The following is an 18260-nucleotide window of genomic DNA, read 5'->3' as shown; positions in this document are numbered from 1 at the left end:
AATATAATTATAGCAAAACTGCGTTTCCACGCGATGACTATATAGTACACATATGAAGTTTACTTTGTCCTGTAAAAAACTTGAAATTGCTGAGATGGTTACTTATATACTGATATTTGTGTTTTGTGTTTTTATTCATGCAACTGTGACGTGTCGATATAACCTAGACACTGACACTCGAGTGAAATGTGTCAGTTTCATGTAGTGTTGCTGGAATGACGTCAATTCGACGATCAACTGATCTTTTCCTCATCTATTTTAGCCGGGAACCCAGTGCGTCACATGTGAAGAATTGGTGAGACACAGAAACTCCAGATGAAGCGCTGCAGCTGTGAGGTGTAGACTGTGTAGCTGCTCAAACCTGGGACAAATTGAAAATAGGCATTCGGCGAGCGTCACACACTCATGATGCACTCAGTGTGTCTGACATAAACAGGGCCTTTTTTTATTGGGACGCTCTTTTAGTATGTGATAAGTGCTCCTGCAACTGTCACTGCAACTATTTGTATCTCAAGTTGTTAGCAGAGTTTTACCTTGTCCATGTCACCATGGGTTCAGGAAAGCCATCGGCAGCACAAGTCAACATGGCAGGCTGCGAGACATCTGCTGTGGCATTCACCTCTGACTGCCATACCCTGATGGTCGGGAGCACTGAGACCAAGAGAGAGAGAGAGAGAGAATAAACTGGTAGATATATAAAGAACAAACATATCTGCAGATTGTCACATAGATACTTCGACAAACAGCAGGAGGGAAACAGAAACAGAAGCGGCGACACATTTCAGAGCACTTATTTTAGGCACTCTCATGTGCCGGGCTCAGAAGTTGCCGGAAACAGACTTCATTAGCATGAAACATCTTTGATACACGGTTGCTCTGGGCAACTGTTTCCACATTGATGTTGAGCCCGGCCGCCTCTAAGGACCGGCTGCTTCTTTCAGCGTTATGGGACACCTGCCGCACAGAAAAACGCACACAGGTACACAAAGGAAGAGGTAATAGTGCGAGGGGGTAAAGGGCCGCTTACCGTTCACCACGACCTTGATGACCCGCAGATCAATCTCGCCGCGGGCCATGAGGCGACCCTCACAGGTGTATGAGCCCTCATCCGTCTTCTTTATGCCACGGATCTGAAGGTGATGGTTGCTCAGGACTTTAAAGCGAACTGAAAGGAAGAAGAGGGCGAAATCACTGTGAGATATTTGAAGAATCAGGGGAAAGTCAACTGAACAGCTGGTGCTACGTTACCAGGAGGTCACAGAGTGATGTAAAGAAACACAGGAAATAAAGTTAACTCTTGTTCGACTTTAATATATTTGTCCGACAACACTTGTTATTGCATTTTTATCATTACAAACATAATGTTGAATCGATGCATCTTCCTTGAGCTATGTTAGTGAGAGGTTCACATTTTTGCAGGTCTGAGGTTGATATAATGAATTGCAACGGACTATTTTGGGCACATAACATTTTATATAACTATTCTTAAAAAATAGAAATACGTGCAAAGCCTACAAGAACCCGCTCAGTTTTCAGATGAAATTTGAACTGAACAAATTTAATCATGTGGTAAATAAAAACATGACTACAACTTATAAACGTGTTATTATTTTCCAGTGAGTGATACCATACACATAATGATTTTGTTCCGTGTGAAGAGTGTACAACACAGTGTCAATTGTATTTTCAAATTCAAAATCAAATTAATTCTTTCCTCTGGAAGCACAAACCCCGGAGAATAATGGCTGTAGAAGCCGATGTGAACCATCTCAAGTCACTAACACTGTTGAATTTACATATCCAGTCTCACTTGTGGTTGTGTTTTGAACATCTAGTCTTCTAGAAGTCCGTTTCTATTACAGTTACAACAATTATATTTTCTTTATATATTTTCTATGTTGGTTTGATTAAGAGTTTTCTTCAGTTCTTTGCTGACACTACAAAACTGCCTTTGTGTTAATTTGGCCATATTACATCATTATTTACCTAATTGTAAATGACCAAGATACTTCCCTGATTTAAAAACATAAGTGTATTTGTTACTCTTTTTTTAAAAGGGAAAACATCACAAAGCTCTTACTCTAATACGATAGATTTGTAGAGATTTTATGAAATGTAATTATATAACACCTTACCTTAATGTTTGTCACAGTGTTAAGAGTTGGTAAGAGTTATTTTTTTCTAACTAAGTTTAACCATATTCAACAACATATCTCAACAGACTGAGATATGATCCATTCAGAGAAACCTTACCATCTTTCTCCATCTGTATTCTTGATCCTTTATATCTCCAGATGATAGTGGGAGGAGGGGAACTGACCACGTCACAAACGATGTCGGCATTGTCTCTTTCAGTAAACTCTTGGGGTGAGGGAACATTCGTGAAGGTGATTTTTTCTGTAACAAAACATGCAAAACACATACATAGTTTACAATAAGTGTCATCAAAACACACAAAGAAATAATAAATAAAACTTAAACATAGACTCTGTAGATTGTACTCGTCATTGCCTGAAGGGTTGCTGCAGCTTTTTTCTTTGATATAGTTGGAATGTGTATAACTGGTCTGACGATGGTAATAACTTGTTTAATGTGACTGCGTGAGATTTCGTGAGTTGTCAACGATTAAAAGATTAACACTTTCTCCTTAAAACACAATTCAATGATTTTCTAAACACTTCCTGAGACAAATGCTCATTGTTAAGTTAAAGCTGAAGAATAGAACTTCCGTCTCATTTTGAAATAGACACCCTTCATTGATTCTATGCATTGTCTTAAAAACATTAAACACTGAAATTACATGACAGGCCTGTTTGGAAAAAATTACGGGATTTTGCCACTGATGGACATTTTCTGATGTTTGGCATTCATGGAAATTTACGGCCATTACTCACAAGAACCGCACAACAGACAGGATCATTAAGCAGCCCTCTAATGGTCTTCCGACCGTTTATTGAACTGATGAAAAATCGATCCTCACTTGAAAAGAAAAAAGAGTAATGTGCTGCCCTTGAGCAGTCAATAAAATACTATGACTTCAATAAACAAGATTTTTGTTCCCTGTGTGCTTGTCCCGCTCAATAATTCGCCGGGTGTGTAAGGTGGGAGAAAAACTTACGAAAGATTTTCACTTTAACGGTTGACTCCGCTTGCTGGTCTCCGTTGGTAGCGACACACTTGTATGTCCCCGCATTCTCAGTCCCAGCTTTATACAGTGTGAGGGTGGAGGATGACTCATCGTTACGGGTCACTGTTATGTCGGGTCTATTTGGTTCTATCCTGTCGCCGTTCGGTCCAAACCAGTCTATGTGCTTGGCAACACCTTCAGCTGAGGGCACAGTAAGGAGGAGCACATAAGAAAAGAAGCATTTGTAAAAGTACACATTAAACATCAGGGAAGTCAACCAGTGTCCAAAGGCTCAACACTGTGGCTGCGGATTTTCTTCTGCATGAACAGACGGCTCTAGTTCATGCATTTTAAATGACACTATAAACCAATGGGGATGGCAATAGGAAAGAGAACATTAAGGGAGCTGCATGGATACGTAATAAACATCCTAGAGCTTTAAATCACCACTAAATGTTTTTAAATAATGTCTTGTGAAGTTATGAAGTTTTGCAAAAGAATGCACCATTGAGGAGGACTTATACTAGTTCTCTCTATTATTATATTATAAGTCCCTGAACTGATGCCATTTACTTATTAAAACTATTCAAATTATCTCAAGTGCTTTATACATTTCTTATCTCCTATAAAAAATACCCAGTGTCTATGATTGATTGATTTCTACACTGCACTTTCATATCCTTTGTTGCATTTGGGGCTCCTAACAACCTATTACTGCAGCGTGACAGCACTCTACCTGTACATTATTATTTTCTGTCTATTTGTCTTTTATCCAAATGTATTTATTCATTAATCTAAATATCTATTTTTATAGATTTCGTTCTGAGTTGAATTGTTTGTTGGGTCTGAATATCATGTCTACCTATATGAGAGGTACTTTGATTTACCTTTGATTCGTGTTTGAAACATGCTCTATAAATAAATCTGCCTTGCCTTTAAGTGCCAGTTATATTGTCTCTTCTCTAACAATCTATGCACATGGTTTCAAGTCCGTGGTATAATCGCGTTAAGAGCATGTTTAGTTTAAGGTCACTGCACCAGACGCTTGGATCAAAAGGGTTGTACTCGGTCTTTTAATTAATAATGGGTGTCTTCTGGGTAAAACAACCAGAGTGGATTCTCACATTCCCTTAAAAAGTCACTTGCACCTTGGTGGTTTGGTAATTAAAGGATGACAGGTAATGGAGAGAACTATATATATATACACACACACACACACGTGTTTGTGTGCACACGTGCATTTCTTCTTTGAAGCCCGATCAAAGTGAAATATTTAAATCTGAAAAACCATTTTATTTCACATTCTAAATGTGTTGTTATTATTTCATACGTGGTGGCTGGATTTTGAAATTCGGTTGTTATAGTTGGAACAATGTTTAACACAAGTTGTTTAACATGAGTTTGTATTTACTGACCCGCGGATCTTTAAGCAGTTAAAAGGACATTAGTCGTGACGGATTGATGTACTTACCCTCACACATGAAGAATTTGGACTCCCCCAGGCTGATCTCACCCTGACTTGGTGTGATCTGCACTTCCAGTGACACTACAAGAGAAAAAAAAAATACAACACAAAATCAGAAACATGGTAAACATAACAAAAGACCCATCCAACCATGAAGGAAATTCTTAATTAATTACAAATCATAAATAAACATATAAATATTACAAAAAATAACAGAATTCTGGTTTACAGTAACTACTATTTTCTCAGCCTGTAGGTGACGTCCACTTCTTTGAACATGCATCGATATTTTCATTGTCCGAAAAGGGAAATCAAATCTTCAGAAAGCAATGGTCATGTACATCAAGAAACTGACTTTGCCAGTTATGACTTACACAGCCCAATTACTAAAGACGCGGACATTCCCATTTCCCCTTTTGCCTGCAGTCTTCTTGCCCTTTCAAGAATAATGACATCAAGCATCACTGAAATTATTCAGTTAACGTTCAAAGTGCACAGCATTGGTTCTTACTGATGCTGTGCTGCCAATTCATTTTGAGAGACTTTATATTTAAGATGCTTTAAAAGACTCAGGGAAACCATGCCGTGTCTAGCAAGATAAATGTACTGTGTCTCTCAGTGACAGCCTTCACTTCATCAAAAACCAAATGAAAAAAACAGATTTTTGTTATTTGAGTCAGACAAAAGAATGGCCTGAAACTCTTCTGTGCTTAATTAGAACAAAGCTTCACTTGTTTCCTGCAGAATCTCCCACAGGAGTGTTAAGAGTTCCTGTGGTTGTCTAGGGAGTGTGATTGAATGGGGCCCAAACTCCTGCTGTATATAATACGTGAGTAAGAATGTGTGAACATGTATAGACCACTGGAGCTCAGGGCGGGAGGGGGCACATAGAGTTAATTGACATGAGGAATAAAAACGTCAAACGTTTCCTTTAATGCCAACACATGAAGCGAAAAGGCAGTAATTGATTTACTTTTGTCACATTTTAAAAACATTTCTAATCCCTTAATTGATGTTCTGACCTTTTGATGTTTGTTTGCTTTACAATGGTTGGTTAATTCTAGTGCATTGGAGCAAAACAATTTATGAGCCCTGTAGCTGTTAACACATTATCATTATTTGAATCAGATTTTTAATTAAAGCGTCTGTTTAATTCTTGTTTTTAGATTTACTTAAAACCTTAAACATCTTCTTTAAACTTACAACTTACATTTTCAACTCTGCGGTTGTATGCCTCTGCCAACCAGTGCAGTTTCTACATACTTTTTGTTCCAGATTGATATAAAGGTCACTGTAACCTTTGACAAATGAAAAAGAATCACTTTGTCTCTGAGTGAAGTGACAACTGATCAAAAGTTGAAGGAATCCCTTTTGAGATAAAAGGCCAAAAACATGTTTTTTGAAGCTGCCTTGACCTTTGACATCTGAAATCGAATAAATGTATCAGTGAGTCCAAGTGAATTGTAACAGATGTAATGAAATTCCCTAAGGCAGTCCTAATATGTCACATTCAAAGGAGCATGAGGTCACTGTGACCTTGACCTTTGACCTCCAGGCACCGAAATCAAATCATTTCATCTAACTATTTTGAGTATATGTTTGGCGAAAGCTTTCCTTTTTGATTTGCTCACTTGATAACTGTATCTGAACAAAGAAAAAACTAAAGTGCAAGTGGTTGCATCATGCAGGCAACTACTCATAGTAAAATTTACATTAAGTGGCTTAAGTGTGGAATTTACTGTACTTATTGTGAATCAATCGATTATCGATTTAAAAAAAGAACTAATAGTGGAATGAAAATATCCAAGGCACAGAGTTAATAAAGCAAAGGCAAACCAATAGATAGTACTGATAATACTTTCATTGCACAAAAAAAATCCATTATACATTCTTAGATTCCAGTTTTATCAAAAGGTAGAAATCCAACACTTTATCTGCCACATAGAGTTTGCTACAGAGTGAAATCCATCATCTCATCAGAGCCAGTGTTAGGGTGAAGCACACTGTGCTTTTTCCCTGTCTCTGCTGTCAAATTATCCCCATTCTAACTAAAACAATGTTATGCTAATTTTATGGATAACCATTTTGCTCTAATTGTGCCGTGAAAATAAGTACGGTTGGTATTCATTTAGGCAAACAAACAGGCACCTAATTTGCAGTGGAGGCATGATGATGATTATTTAAGTCTGGGGAAGTGTATTTGTACAGCCCATTATCACATCCAATGTCTGGACGCACTTTATACAAACACTGATTCACAATCCAGGAAAAAGCACCATGGAAAATATGCAATGTAAACAAAAACAATGGCTGAAACTAGAGCATAATAAGGAAAAGGAAATACTATATGCTCAGCCCTTATGTCATGAACCTATTATTAAAAATCCAATTAAGTAAAAACCTGGATGAAGGTCAAATTAAATGAGCTACATTATATAGGTCCATGAAACATTAGAGACTTCTGTGTAGTCAAAACCGAACGAAGATCTAAAGTTCAGGATTTAGTGTTTACTCTGTAATATATCAGTGTAATGCAGAGGCTGCAGAATCATGCTGGAATATGCAAAATGCTTACAAAAGCATTTCATTTGAGGAGGAAATTGAGAGCAAAAGTTATTCATGTGTTTTATAAAGCCATGGATACATTGCACACACAGATGCCAGTGTATATGGTGCATTGAAGTAAAACGAATGCAGTCTGTGACAGCTAGGGCTGGGCGATATGGAAAAGAAACACAAACATTTGTTCATATTAGTCGATGTTGATGTATAGAAATCAAATCACTATTTCTGTCATTTCTACTTCAGATGGTAAAAAAGATTGGTGGTATGACCTGTCTTTGTGGGAACATGCTTTACACAATTTGCAGTGCACGCTGCTCGGCTCCTTGTCGGACTTTAAATAGCCATAATATCTCCACATTACTGAATTGCTCTGACCCTTCTTTTCAACAATGTCCCCGTCTTTGGAGCCTTGGGCTGTGTCCGTGGGATGTCTTCTTCGGTGACGCTGTCGCTCAAGTTTTTCGTTAGCACTTTCTGTCGTCATTTTTCTCTTTTATCTCGCTCCCACTCCTGATATACTGGTGTGCACGGCTGCAGTAGCCCAAACATTAGCATGTATACTGCTGCCGGCTGCTGCTCCTACGCTCTGCGCTGTGTGTGTGTCAACCTGACCTGAGATGGCTGTAACTCTATTCCAGCCCCATGATCGGTTCTGCACAGCGCTATTCTCATTATCATTGTGGCTGTTCATGTTTTCTGTCAACAAATGGATGGAATGAGCTCTATTGACTTTGTATGGACCACCATTATCTCAATTGTTTATCGCCCAGCCTTGACTAACGACTCAATCCAGAGTATAATCCTTACATTTACAGCTAAATATTGGAGAAACAGGAACCTTCACAACATTAAAGAAAATTCTATCAAGTGTTTGAATATCAGAAACTCTCATCTAACTAGATTAAAATTAGCATTGACTTAAATTCAGAAAGCAGAAAGACAGATTGTAAACGCTGTCAATAATCTTCCCCACACTTCTTATCCTAAATTAAAACCAACAAGGCTGTTCTCATATCTTCCAAGCTGACGCTCAGGATGATGAAGGTACCAAAGGGAATTTCCATCACATGATCTCTCATCCTCTTCTCTGCCTCTCGCTAAATTATTTCTGCTTGTTCTGTAGAACATTCAAAATACAAGAAAACCCACAGTTTTACAAATTAAATTATTTTGTAGCCCACGCATTAATTGTTTCTCTCAGATCAAAAGCAGAATGGCAGCTCCTCTTTCTCTTTTCACAGAGTAAGGTACAAGAGGACAGGGTAATTGCTCTCCGACAAACACCTCACTTCTTCATATATTACAGAGGCTAACAAGCCACAGCAGCTCAGTACACTTCCAAAGCAGGGGGGATGGTCAAATTACAGGAAGGAACTGTGTGTCTTAGAAATTTAATAAGAACGTGAATCCCTGGAAACCTAGGAATTTTCAAACCTTGTAGGCCACAGCCTGCATGGGGTCTACACATAATAGAAGTTAAAGGAGCAAGCAGTGGAGGAAAAAAGATGATTACATTGTGTTGAGAATTACAAATGCTTCTTTTAGTCTTAATTCATTAGGCAGACTTTCGTCAAAGGAAAAGGGCATTTTCGCCTGAAGCACACATTTTAAGCATAGTTACCAATTAATGTAACAATATCATAATTCCTTCATTTGGAACTGCATTTTATTTTTGCCATGCTTAGGGCATAGCTCAAACAGCATTCTTAGTCTCTTGGTCCACCGTGTTGGTCCACAACTACAGGGTAGACTATTCTAATTTTGAAGACATTCATGTTTGATGATCTTATTCTCACCCAACGTGAGCTTCAGCTCAATGGGCTCCTGCCCCCCCCTGCAACCCTTAAATGATAAGCTGTATAGATAATAGATGGAGGGATTGATGTTGATCTTCTGATTTATCCTCGAGTAGGGCTGTTTTTATCAGCCTCCCCTGCTACTGGTAAGAGCTCAGGATATAGGGTAGCTTACATATCCTACGTGCTGGGCTCTCGCTACTCCCCCGATGATCCGACTATGGAGAGGATCCCCCAACAAATGACAATTTCAATCAAGAGGGATCCTATCAGTCAAAAGAAAACAAGGAGCTTGTACATAACAGAGGGATATCTTTTATCACATGTACAACATAGTATGTGTCTGAAAAGTCTGAAATCCAGACCAGAAAATCACACTTTGCTAATTATGGTCCTGACAACAGCCTCAAACACAACCTACCTCTGTTATCACCTATGTAAGAATTATGCGAAACAGAGAGTCAACAGATGAGAGCCACAACAGCAGTCGTTCACAAAACAAGCCCCTTTCTCAGATTTCAAGAAGCATTTGCTCGCAGTGCACCATATGGCAAAAAATCACTAAACTGGAAGGAGGTAACAGCTGCCATGGCAGTGCACATCTGCAAGGCATGGTTGAGACATGGTAGAAATAATGAAATGTCTTCTTGACTTATGAGGCCAATCCAATCATTTAATGCCTCAATGTGGTTCATTTTGGGGGTTTGAAACTTTACTAAACACCTGCTAACATCTGATACGATTGTCAGTGTTGAGAATGTATGCATGCTCATGTTAACATTTTGCTCAACACGTGTTGTGTTAATTTTAGCCTCATATGCTGCAAGCATGGCTGCAGAATCTTGGATGTTATTGATTTCCCATATGCCAATCAATATCAAGGGTGTGTCAGTATCTCTATTGAGCCAGAGGTGTTCCATAATGCACTGCTTTCTGCCTGTCTTTTAGATACTAATGTGTTACCAAAATCAATACTATTTATTCCCACACATATGGTTTTTAAAAAGGAGGATGCAGAATAGCAAACATTTCAAATCAATTAAAATTAAGTTAGTGAATTCCCAAAATCAATTTGTATGAGGAATCAAATACATATTTCCCCATTTTTAAACAAAATATACAGATTTATAAAAATGTCGGAACATTTGAATTGAAAGTAGATTAACAAATTTGTTCTTTCGTGTCATATTAAAAACCCAGCCACTAAACTGCTTATTTCTCTGAAATGATAATCACCACTAAAACCTACAGTAACATTACTCGAACACCTTACATTTTTACCAGAGTTCAATGAAAGAAAATTGACGGGATAGTTTGATATTAATACTGGAACACGGACTTAGAGATGAGTGGAAGGGAAGACAGCCCCAAGTTTTCAGAAGGTGCTATGTGCCAATAATTGAATCCTAACCGAAGGCTTATAAATCTTGCATACAAGCAGTTTTACTGAGTTATATGCTTAAATCTGTGTTAGGTTTCCAAGTTGTTAAGGCCCACAATACCAGACTGGTTAAAAGACCTACAGAGAATAACAATTCAAGTAGTTAATAGTGACCTAGTTCTGGGACAACACGCAATCTCCCTGCAGTTTAACTTGACATTCCAAATTAAAAAACGTCTTCAGATGGGTGCTTTTCATCTAAACACTTTGCTTTAACAGAAACTGGACTCAGATGAAAAAGCCCAATTCTCTTCCCATCAAAATTAGTATCTGTTGACCATCTATAATACTTTAACCGATAGCGGAAACCTGATAAAGTCAAAAGGCATCTTGCAAGAATTACAGAGCCATTTTCAACAGACCAAGTAGCTAGAGTTTTCCTTTATTAGGATAATGTCAGGGAGATCGACTCCAAACATTCAAAGACGAGTTACAGCTCTGCGCCTGAGAGGCTATAGATTTTATTAAACATCAGTTTTTTGTTCTTCCGCGTAAAGAGGGATAAATAAATCCAGAAGCCAAGGCATTAACAATTTTGGATGGATGCTGCCAAAAAATAGAAGAAGAATGCTAGCCGATGACACCAGTATGAGCAGGGAATTATGGTCTTCCTAAATTCGACCATAAGACCAAGAGAAATACCAAGAAAAGACCAGCAATAAATGGAGTGTTTGTCTGTTTTCCGGTTTCCAAATGTAAGGGAAAGGCACAAGGCGAATTTGAACGCAGCACGAGAACTGTGGCTCTGACATTAGCAGTTCATTTGTGATGTAAGATTTATTGTTGCTGAGGGCAATGTCATATTTGGATGCAAGCTGATCATGACTATAGGAGACAGCTTGCAGTGTCAATAATTCATCTTTCTGTAGGTCATCAACAAGAGCTTAGTGTTTCATATCTTATATGAATCTCATTAAATGTATAGCAACAAAGAGAATATTGAATCCTTCTCAACTCTAACATAAGTCGTCTTTGAGGTTCTATTTAAGGGTCATGTTAAGGATTTTTTTAGCACAGCCATGAGCCCTTGTGCTACTTACAACCAGTAACATGCAGACTCGCTTGAACATGTGTGGGTGTGTTTGTTTCTCTGTAAGGATTGTGGTATGGGGCTATTTCATGAATGAAATTTATGTACATTGATGTCCTTGAGCTTCAGTAATCAGCGGTTGCAGTTGAAGATCTTTAAATAGTCTCACATAGTCTAAAGCCAGCCTTGCTAGCTCGGGTTTTACCTTATGTTTAAGTTTCCCATGGGAATACTCTTTCCACGGTTATGTTCAAAGTAGCTGATAACATATGAAGAGGACACCATATAGATGAGAATTAATGCAGAGCCTGGCCTCTTTTCTCTAGCCTCTGTAGTTATCTTAGAACAACACCTCGGGTGCTCCAGCCTGTGCTACTGGATGTTGTAGTAAGCCTTAACCCCAGCCCTGACTTGCTTCACTTGCCGTGTGGGATTAAGCTCATTATCTATTCTGCCAGCGTAATACACACACACACACACACACACACTCGCGCACCACGCACACACACACTTACACTTTAAGCCTGCCAACTGACAGTCACAGTTAAACCCTATCCTAACTATGTGTAATCTAAAATAAACAACAGAATCTGATCTGTCCTTCAAATTGAAGGTTTCTATTTAGTCAGGCTGGGCTGTGCATCAATTCTAAAATAGTGTTTAAATGACATATGCCAATAGTAATGTTACAGCAGTATATAACAACACAGTGGGTTCTCTGATATACCCCAAATAACTATCTGTATCCATGTAACCAAAGAGAATATCTTAAAAGGCAAAAAAATATAATTTGATGAGGGAATCAATCTATATTGTTTGTGTATTGAGCTTCACACTGTTTTATAGGCTGTTGAGGTTATAAGGTGTGTATCAGAATAATTTAAGACATTTTTAAAAGCCTTTCACTGGTGGTGTCAGAACTGTCGGCAAGAAAATAATTTTAGAGGTCAAGTGCCTCTGCCTCAGTAATGGTGCCAATATGTGTATAATGTATTGCGCGGCAGACTGACTCACAATATATCACAATATATCACAATGATGATGATTTGTCCCACACCTACTGGCGAAGAAAAGCAGCCAAAAACTCACCCACAGTGGCTGATTTGTGGCTTCATGTCATTATTACAAACAGCCTAAAAGCTGAATGGTTGAGGTTAGTTAGATAGATAGATAGATAGATAGATAGATAGATAGATAGATAGATAGATAGATAGATAGATAGATAGATAGATAGATAGATAGATAGATAGATAGATAGATAGATAGATAGATAGATAGATAGATAGATAGATAGATAGATAGATAGATAGATAGATAGAGAGATAGATTGCTTTATTGAGGTGAACATACATGCCCTCACGCAGAAGGTCACCAGTTTGACTCTTGGCATATTCTTTACAAACACAAAACTCATGACACATATTTGTCACTGGAGCAAGGTCAGTAGAGGTTTAGTTTCTTTAAAGACCAGTCTGTAGGATTTAGGTTGCTCTAAATTGATTGTAATATTCACGTTTAAAGCAACCGCAGTCACCAAAGTGCATTATGAAAATACAATTGAAAACTACATATAAAAACAGAGAGTACATAGATAATACAAAAGCAAGTGAATAATCTGCTAAACCCAAAGATCTTTATCTACAATGGATTCTCTTCCACTAAGTCCACCATGTTGTATTGACATTTAAGTAAATCACTAACAACTAGTGGGTCATTCTGGGATTACAATTAAATGTGTATTAAGACATACTGCTACTAATTATTATTGTCATTATCAACTAAGCTTTTTAATTAATGAATTAGTTGTTGGGTCTTGTACAATACGACCAATAGACCTAAACTCTTTTTTTAATTTTCTTTTAACACACCAGATCAGAGGTATACTGGGATCCCATGACATCTCTTAAAGAAGGTGATGGTTCATCTTATAGAAGACAAACCAATCACCTTTGCCCTGCTTAAACATTTGCTGTCCCAGGTCAGTGGTTAAGTCAGACCCTTCACTTAGTTTAGTGTAATGAAAGAATGAAAAAATAGCAACCTCACACCGAAGAACCATCAATATTGACAAACAATTAATTAGTTATCAATTATTAATCAGCCTTCAAGGAACAGGGGGTGTCCCTGTCTACTCATCTCTGTTAAGAGCAGCTCATTGCTGCTCATTGAACATTCATGGCTTCCTTGTACATTGGAGCTTTATTGCAGTGCCTGAGTAGGAAGTCAGTTTGGGTAAAAGCGTTAATGTATTTCTATTTCTCTTCCAATAGAATGAATGCAACGTGTCAGGTGTATTCTGCAGCAGGCAACATGAACATCCTGTGTTTTAGAACACAAATCTCCCACATTTAGATTCTCAGTGGAAAAAAAAAAGCATGTATTAAAAAGCATTTAATCTAGAACGAACACACACTGAACTTACGGTTTAAGTAACAATGCAAACCCAGAGTGAGAGTTATCACTTCTTACTAGTTTTAAGGAACAAGTGAGTATTTGCTTGCTGCTCATGTCTCTCGACCACAGTTACACTCACTTCTACTAGTTGCCATGGAAACGTGTTTCCCTGCTCCCATCTCCCCCCATTTTGACATCACTGCTCTATCTCCCTCCCTCTCTCTATCCTTCTCTCTCTCTCCTTCTCTCTCTCTCCGTCTCTCTCCCTCCCTCTTGTATATGCCTGTCTGATTAGATCTAGCAGTGCAGCCTCAGAGGAGAGACTATTTACATTGATGAGATTTTCAGACGTTTTTTGAAAGGTTTTTACAGGGCACAGCTTCAAATGATTGCTTGCAGTGGCTGAAGCATTAGTTGCATTGATGCTCCAACACCTTTGAGCACATTCTATAAATATGTCAAAGCTGTTTAACCCTCCTGTGCAATACTATTACATGAAATCACAATATGTTTATAGAGCAGGTTTAACAATATATGCTAGGCTCCATTTTTGTAGCTCCAAACTGTGACATCAGTAGGAAAAAGGGGGCATTTCATTTATGAATACCTTTTTAATCTTGAAGTTGATAGGACTGTATAACATATATAGCAGTTTACAGCAGATCTGTGCATTATCTTAAAGCTAAATGGTTTAGTGTCAACCAAAAACATACCATCAGTACTGATTAACTGCCTTATTCTCTCAAAATTATTGTAAAAATGAATGTTTCTTAAAGAGCTCCTTTCTGTGGCATTTACAACACTCAAGGAGACTTACAATTGTATTCATATTGACTTGAATCCTTTTAGTTATAAAAGATTGATCAATTCATTCATTTGAAAAACACCATCAACAGAGAACAGGATTTACTTCATGCTAGTAGAATATTGCATGTGTAAAATATCACTTGCAATACTGACGTAATGGTCATACTTATGAGTTACATAATAGGGCACATTAGAATAAAAGGCCGAGGCAGCAGAAGCTGAGCTGCCACAGTGGTGATGATTCACCCTCTTGTTGTTGAAGAGAGGCCATTTAAAAAGTGTTTGTGATATTGAAGTATAATATAAATGTCCTTCTGACATTATTGTGGAATAACGATTGTTGTAGTCCCATGTACTTGAGTTTGATAAGAAGATAAGAAGAGATTTCACAGAAAATATAGGAAACAAATGTATCAAAACATTCTGTTAGCCGAGTGGTTGCAGTGCAGGTCTGTCTCCACTTATTTCCTCTGTATCTTTACAGTTGACTGTAAAATAAAGCCTCACATTCGTAAACCTCAATAATCCTCAACCATGCCGTCTGCAACATTAAAAGGTGCTATATTTACGTTTTCTCTGCCAGTAAACATGTTTTTTCTTGCCGGGACCAAGTGGCACCAGTCACTTGCCAAGAGATTCAGCCATTGTTGTAGAGGTTATAACACGCCCTCTGAGCAGCGCTACTGATCTGAAAGGGAGGAGGCTTATTGAAATAGGAGTAGATCAAGAGTTATGGATGGTTTTGCTTTTTAATGCTGGAGACAGCTCTTGGCAAATTTAAGGAATAAAGTTTGATATTGAACTTGCAACGATTCTGCAAGGTTGCTATGTTAACAGCTATTTTTGGCCATAGAGAGAAGCTAATCCTAGCCCCTGTGAGATGTACAATGGAAATTTTGCCTATAAGGTATCAAGTTAGCTTATACAAACACTGAGTAGAAACATGGTGTAACCAAATACTTTTTGTCTCCAGGACAGATATTCTCTCAAAAAAAGGCATGAAAAGTAGAGCTGAAATGAATAGTTCATCAATTAGTTGCGCAAAAGAAGAATTGACTTACAACTAGAGTGATAATCAACTTCTCTGTCTTACATGGGAGAAAACTATTAAGATATCATTATCAAGTTTTTGACAGAACAAGCATTCTGAATACTTAAATCATTTATACTGTTGGGAAACAAAATTTTCATACGGTTGCAAATAATGAATATATGTACTATTGGTTACTCTGTTTAATTGTTCTCTTGACTAAATGTATTATTGGATCATAAAATTATTGATGTTTTAATTTTTTTGAGAATTTTCTTGCATTTTAAGACATTTGATCGATTAATCAGCAATTAAAATAATTGACCTTTAATGCAGACACAGCAGTGGTGTGCTGGTTTATTTTCTCCTGAATGATGGTCACCTGATCTTGAGAGATGGGACACACCCTGAGACTAATTGTGGTTAATGTCCCCAAGGGTGAGTAGCTTCAACATGCATCACTTAAGTCTGATGCAAACAACATTGTATCTGTAGCTTAATTGAGATAAAGAGAGATATTGTTCCAATCTTTGCGGCTGCACATGGCTGCATCGTTCTCCCAGACCTGGCACTTTCAAATGCATTTTACAGACTACAGAAAATAACAAATAATGAATCCAGAATACACAGACCATTTTGCCCTGACATTGCAATGGTTCTGTGAGATCTTTTAAATAGCATCATGACTCAAAGGGAATCCAAAATAGGAGTTAAAATGAACTCTCTCTAATGGGTATATGCCTGTCTAAGCTACATTACTCTTCCTCTCTTAGTGGACGATAAGCTGCGACTCAATGAGCTACGCTGCACTCCACTTTAGGACAACAGAATCCACCCAGATTCAGGCAATTTAGTGTGAGTGCTCTTCAGCATCTGCCTCAGCTGTGTGCCACACAACAAAAGCCCAGGGAGGCGGAGAGGTGAGCGTCTGCGCCCCATCATGCCATGCTGTGTACTCCTGTAATGAGTCAGTATTTAGATGGGTGGAAACAAGTCCAGAAGAAGATGCAGAAATTGTGCTTGTGGGAAAAACTCAAATATAGGGGAGGGACAGCCTCTGGAAAAAGAACAGGAGAGAGATTAATTGTCGTTCATTAAATAATTCTGACAATTATGTGAAAACAATCCGGATAAAGCGATCCATGACAAACATGTTTTGTTTGAGAGACGGGTAGGTACTCCTGAAAATAATAATTATTACATTTTCATCCAGCTTTGGGCTCCAGTAGAGCTGTGCAACTTGTGCAAGGACTGATAGAGAACAGCCTGTCACCATGTCTAAAACAGACATGCATAATCAGTGAGATGGAAAAGTTCTTGGAGACTGAATTCTATGGACTGAGGGAAGAGTTTCTTATTTTCTACTTGAATCCTGTGTGGCAACTACATACAAGAATGGGGAGTCTGTGTCGCATGAACAATGCCTGAAATGTTAACATCTCTGGGAACACAATGAATCACCAGTCTGTCACAAAATAACACTCATTCTTCTACATTAATCATTACAGTGCTTCTCCGGTGGCTTCCCTGTTACCGCTAGTCACGACGCACGCTCATGAAAAAACCCACAATGCAACAGCCCCGCTCACTACCAGGGAGAAAGCCATTATGGTTTAGCAGAATATAATACACATATGATGTGTAAACTGGGCAGAATATCATGCATCTCTAATTATTACTGTAACAACAAAGAGCCAAAAAGTGGGAGACAGGGAGGGCGGGAGGGCAAGAGGGAGGGAGCCACAATGACCACTCAGCGACAAGCTGCCTGAGACTACACAGAACCCCGAAGCCTGGCACATGCACACAGCTCTCTCTGTGTGTCCATTCAGAAGGCAGACAAGCTGGGACGAGCCGGATAAGCCTGCCTGTGACTCCAGCAGGAAGAGGATCAATAGGAGGGAATGCACCATTTCAGATACAGCCAGACAGAGCCAGGGGCAGGGCAGAGAGGCAGGGCAGCACTTGAGTACTCATTATGTTGTGTAGGATGACACAGTGTGTGCAGCTACTCCTGGAGGCAATCTATGAATGGCGGAAGACAATGCAAATCTATTGGTGATTAGGGCAGACCACACAGTAATTGGATAATAGCACAAATTAATAAAATAAAGCGCACTATGAGTGTGTCTCCGTAAAGGTAACAGAGCTGAGGAAGATAATTGTGTGAACAAGTTGATACCAGGCAGTAAAATGGTCGATAGAGGCCCAATTTTGACCATGGAAATCTCTTTTCCCCTTGTTTGCTGGCATCGGAACAGTTGGCTGCAGTTGAGCGTTTGGACATCACCCACCTGCAATCAATCAAATACTGATGTTCCACCTCCCATACTAACATAGTCTGAAATTAACACCTGCCAAGAATCAAATGCCAGTAAATAAACAAGGGTCGCCCACCATAGCAGCCAAGATTATGACGCCTCAGCTGGTCTTTTCCTGCTCTCAGATTTGGTCCCTTCTGACCACCGTACACTTCCTCTAACACGGATCCAATCAAATCAAAGCAAAACAGTGGCTGGGCATCAAACAGGACTCAGATTAATGCTGGCTCAAGTGAAAAAAAAACTGCTAAACTCTATTTCCCTATTGACTGAATGTTTATCCA

At 38.6% G+C, this 18260-nt stretch overlaps 1 protein-coding gene across 10 annotated transcripts in view; it reads right to left on the bottom strand.

Moving 5' to 3' along the window:
• ncam1b (neural cell adhesion molecule 1b) overlaps window positions 1-18260 on the bottom strand; it is a 73015-nt gene that overhangs the window by 31624 nt on the left and 23131 nt on the right. For all 10 annotated transcript variants that reach the window (XM_062386234.1, XM_062386241.1, XM_062386236.1 and 7 more), the window contains exons 2-6: window positions 4599-4673; window positions 3119-3328; window positions 2254-2397; window positions 1028-1165; window positions 534-651 (exon numbers count right to left, since the gene is read on the bottom strand). In XM_062386234.1, coding sequence (XP_062242218.1) covers window positions 534-651; window positions 1028-1165; window positions 2254-2397; window positions 3119-3328; window positions 4599-4673 — 685 coding nt within the window. The remainder of the gene's footprint in view (window positions 1-533; window positions 652-1027; window positions 1166-2253; window positions 2398-3118; window positions 3329-4598; window positions 4674-18260) is intronic.

The sequence above is a fragment of the Platichthys flesus genome, chromosome 4 (assembly GCF_949316205.1).
Source record: "Platichthys flesus chromosome 4, fPlaFle2.1, whole genome shotgun sequence".
Classification (NCBI taxonomy): Eukaryota; Metazoa; Chordata; class Actinopteri; order Pleuronectiformes; family Pleuronectidae; genus Platichthys; species Platichthys flesus.
The sequence above is the reverse complement of the archived record's forward strand: the minus strand, read 5'-3'. Positions and strand labels throughout refer to the sequence as shown.